At 41.8% G+C, this 4372-nt stretch overlaps 1 protein-coding gene across 2 annotated transcripts; it reads right to left on the bottom strand.

Annotated features, from left to right (window-relative positions):
- Positions 1 to 506: 506 nt before the first annotated feature.
- LOC131243844 (uncharacterized) lies at positions 507 to 4063 on the bottom strand. Of its 2 annotated transcripts, none has more exons than XM_058243454.1 (2): positions 3732 to 4063; positions 507 to 792 (listed from the first exon to the last, which is right to left on the bottom strand). In XM_058243454.1, the coding sequence occupies exons 1-2, from the start codon at positions 3867 to 3869 to the stop codon at positions 592 to 594; spliced, it is 339 nt and encodes a 112-aa protein (XP_058099437.1). In that variant the 5' UTR covers positions 3870 to 4063; the 3' UTR covers positions 507 to 591. The 2 variants fall into 2 exon arrangements, with proteins under 2 accessions (XP_058099437.1, XP_058099436.1); XM_058243453.1 differs by having other exon boundaries at positions 507 to 795; positions 3732 to 3994.
- Between the last annotated feature and the right edge of the window lie 309 nt (positions 4064 to 4372).

Genomic DNA, 4372 nt, shown 5'->3' with positions numbered 1-4372 from the left:
AAATAAAAAATCTAGTCAATCAAATCATCAGATGGGATACATGTGAACTTGGATGTTGTTGGCGTGTGTATATTATTTTCCATGGTGTGGTCCACTTTTTAGTTGGATCTGCCAGAATTTTTAGTGGTCAAACTTTACGATAGGATTCATCTTTTGGATGGGTCGGATGCCATATAAGTGTAACTTAAGCCCCACAAATTTTGACTTCATCACTTTTTAAGAAAACAAATCACCGCACTTTTGTAATTTCATCCCTCGAGCACTCCCTATCTTTTATTTTTGGAGGCATTATTTTGTAAAATTCATATTCCCAAGGAATTTTGTAGTAAAATTCCCTTAATATTAACTAGACAAAATCATAAGCGACCACATTTTATCAGGGTCCAAGATGAAGGGCCCGACCCAAACCCAACTAAACCCGTTTTTAACTGGGACCTGAAACCGACCCGATTTCTGAAGAAGCTCGATAGATTGGAGTGGACCGTTAAAATCGAGTAGGGTCCATCTACACCTAAACATAATCGTTTCATTCGTAAATATATCATAATCACAGGAATTTATAACAACCGTTCTGATTTACTATAACATTGCTTAGAGAACATTCTGTTCTCCTTTCTGCCGCACTCCAATCGACTCTTCCTTGCTCTCATTAACGTCTTTACCATCCTTGAATACCAAAAACTCCATCATCTCGACGCGGAAGAAGATGAAACTCCCGCACAGGTGTGTAATGCAGGATCCGAAATCTATGCCGACCACGCAGTGCCATGTCGGGCCATACGATTCATCAAACTTCTGCCGAGTAATTAAACAATGCATCAGTAATGTTTTGATTTTTCTTTTTCTGGCTCTCCTTATTAACTTATGAAATTGGATGCTCTTGGATGTTGGATGTGGACGGGCTACAGCCAGGATCAGCCCACGAATGGCCCATTTACATCTGGGCCTGAAATTCACGTGCGCAGTTCATAATGGGACTGGATATAGGCTCTGATGGGACCTCGATAGGAAATGGTGTTAGACCTGGGGCTGAGCCAAGCGGCCCAAGCCCATATCTTAATAGGAAGTGGCAACAAACAGCAGCTTTTGGGAGTAGGGGTGCACACGCAACCGGTAAACTGTGCGGTCTGGTCGGTTTGGTTCTCGGTTTGGGTTTTTGTAGAACTGAATTGGACCGTGAATCAAACCGTAGAACCGAAACTGGAACCGGACCCCTTGGTCAATAAATATTTAATTTTTTTTAACATAAAAAACTAGACCATTCATCCAATGGATTACAACACAAATAGACAATGGTAGCAAATGATAAAATTATTTTGGGTACATGAAAGGGTCGTAGAAACAAACTGATACAGCCCAACATGCAGGTTCCAAAGAAATGAGTTCCAATCCACGCTCACTACAAAGAAGTAACACAGCCGCATTGTGCTCGCTCGCCAGAGTTACGTGTTGGCACATATTTATTCAATAAGATACGACTCCATGCCAACGACCAAGGTCGTTGTGGAACCAGTTTTGAAGCCAGCGCACTATAGCATCTTCATTGTCCAATGACAGCAGGACACGTGTCTATAACCACCTAACAGACTCTTTGGTTGGAAATAGATAATTATGTAAACCGCCCCGTAGATAGGAAATAACTAGCTCCCACCACTTATAAATAGAGCTGGGCACTCACGAACTGACTCGACTGGAGTAACTTGACTAGCCTAACTCAACTCGTCCAACTCGTTCGGACCCAAGTTGACTCAAACCAAATGGATGAGTCAATCCGAATCGAGTAGGCATCACCCAATCTGAACTCAAACCGAGTTGAATTCAAGTTATTCAGTAGCTCGACTCAAAACTCAATCCGATCAGACTTGACTCAATCTGAAATCGACTCGATTTGGATTCGGGTATATATATATATATATTAAAAAAAACCTACTTCTAAAGTATCTGTAACCCTATATGTGGCACCAAACCTCACCCTGACCCGATCTCAAACTTTCTCTTCCTCCCTCATCTTCCTCTTCCAAGCCCAGCAACCACCCACCACCTTCACCACCCTCATCCTCTCCCTCTCTCCCCTCATCCTTTCCCTCTCTCCTCTCCACTCCCTCCCACCCTTCTCTTTCAAGCTCGACAGCCATCCACCACCATCACCGGATTCACCACCGTCCTCCTCTCTCTCCTCTCTACTCCCTCCCTCCCTCATCTCTCGATTTGTATTGGTACTAATTCGAACCAACTCGGTACTTTTTACTGGGTTGGACTCGGTCCGGATCAGTCCAGGCTACACAGACCTGGATTCGGATCAGTCCAGGCATGCTGGACTCGGTACTGAGTTGAGTTCGGGTTAGGCCTATTTTAAAACTAGATCGAGTCGGGTCAGCCCTAACTCGGTTCAACTTGACTCGATGCCAGCTCTACTTATAAATGCTACTCTAGACTTATTGCGGACACTTTTGCCAGTTTGGGTTCTTAAGATTGCTCAAGAAGCTCTTCGGATCCCTTGCAACCCTTTCTCTTCCTTCTCCCTACACCAGCACTAGGGATGAGGTGAGGATAAGAGTCCATTGACTCATCTCCTTACGATAGGCTGCCCCACACTAGCCTCTGAACCTCCAACAATAGCCTCGTGCCAACTATCTGAGTCTTCCAACCGATTAGTCCTGCACCACACCAACTATCTAAGAACTGTAAATGATGGCCTTCCTCATTATTCAGGGCTATGAATGACTTTTTAATCCCAAAACAAGGACCCTATGCTGGACTTTTGTACTATCAAATTGAACTTTCCCAATGTTCCATCTCTTCCTGATAAGACAATCCATGCTAACCTTGTTTTCTGCAACAGAATGACTTAAGTCGTTTCTATTTGAGGTCTTTTGGATTCCTGGAGCTTCCTAGAACTATACAGGACATGAATGTAAGGTTGCTTGATTAATGATCCAAACACTCTGAAGATGAAATGACCATAAATTAAGACTTATATACATTATTTACATCAATTACTCCATATCTTATAATAAATTAGTTTCATATAGTTTTTAATTTTAATCAAGTATTTTTTTTTTTTTTCAGGACTCGCAATCAAGAGTCTGCACCCAATTATAACTTAGAATGTATTTTGCTTCCCACAACAATAAAAGCCTCCTGATAAATCTGGGTGCACACTATTATAGTGGAATTTCAAATCATAATGAAACAAAAACAAGATGAAAAGATGTATGTTTTGGGCCAATTTCAAAAAAAAAAAGAAAAAAAGAGAGGCCTGCTTTTAAACTCTTTTCAAAAAACAGAATAAAAACATAGTGCCTTTTGTAATAGCCATGTATTTCTTGTATGCTTATATTAGTTATTAAAATAACAAGTTTAATTCCCTTAGTCCTTTGGTTAACTGCTGTTTAAATAAAATCAAATGTAATATTAACCGTGTTTGGACGCATAACTGAATTGAATTGAGAAGAATCAATTTCAAATGCACTTGCTTATTTCTTTACAGTCCAACCTAAAAGAACTGTAATTGTAATTTGTAGCCTAATCCATCAACACGAATGCTAATGCAATTGCGATTTGGTCACTTCCACATCATCAAACGCATACTATCAGCTCCATATCGCAATCACTTTGAATTGAAAAGGAGCTCAATCCAAAGTGATTGTGTCGAATCGTAATCTCTCTCGATCCAAACAGGTGGCTTATTGCGATTCAAATTGAAATGAAACGGAAGGTTGAGTAATCACCTGTTTTATGTGCTGCGCAATGGATTTACAGTCGGAGATTTCATGTAGATCAAGGGCATGGTACGCCAACTCCATGGCATGGCTCTGCATCTCCTGCGGCATGTCTGTTTCGCGAATCACCGCCTTCCCTTCCAACATTTTCACAAAGCGAAAAAAGCCTGTTTGGGATGCCCGAAAATTTCAATTGCTCAGCTTTTGGAAATGCTTGGATGCGGGAGCCAATATGGCAATGTAGGATATGGCAAGTTGGCTGCTTGAGAAATGAAAATCGTACTCTCACGCCTGCACAAAATCTGGGTTATTCGTTCGGTGGGCCCACCTCATATATTACACGGACCAAATCGTGTTAGGTCTGGCGTTCAGGTGTACGGAACGTTAATGAAAAGGATGGATAATTATAGAATGATCGAAAGTCCATATTCAACGTACGTGTGAGGCCCACATAATGGCTGCACCATAATGATTTTCAGGCTATGGCACGTGCCAAGTGGGGCCCTCCTGATGAACCCAAGTTGGCGCCCACCCAAATGGCTACTCGCGCAAGTAGCCATATAGCATGCTCCTTTGATAGGCCTTTGTTGGCAACGGGTGGTAGAGAATAGAAGATGGAACGGAGATTTTTCTCCTCCTTTTGTTTCTTC

This window comes from Magnolia sinica, chromosome 4 (assembly GCF_029962835.1).
Source record: "Magnolia sinica isolate HGM2019 chromosome 4, MsV1, whole genome shotgun sequence".
NCBI lineage: Eukaryota > Viridiplantae > Streptophyta > Magnoliopsida > Magnoliales > Magnoliaceae > Magnolia > Magnolia sinica.
This window is presented reverse-complemented; position numbering and strand designations above follow the sequence as displayed.

What these genes read in the sequence shown, in the direction of transcription:
- LOC131243844 (XM_058243453.1), bottom strand. Translation starts at nt 3,869, where the DNA reads ATGTTGGAAGGGAAGGCGGTGATTCGCGAAACAGACATGCCGCAGGAG. An exon ending in TTGCGCAGCACATAAAACAG is followed by an intron (nt 796 to 3,731) that starts GTGATTACTCAA and finishes ATTACTCGGCAG; the next exon opens with AAGTTTGATGAATCGTATGG.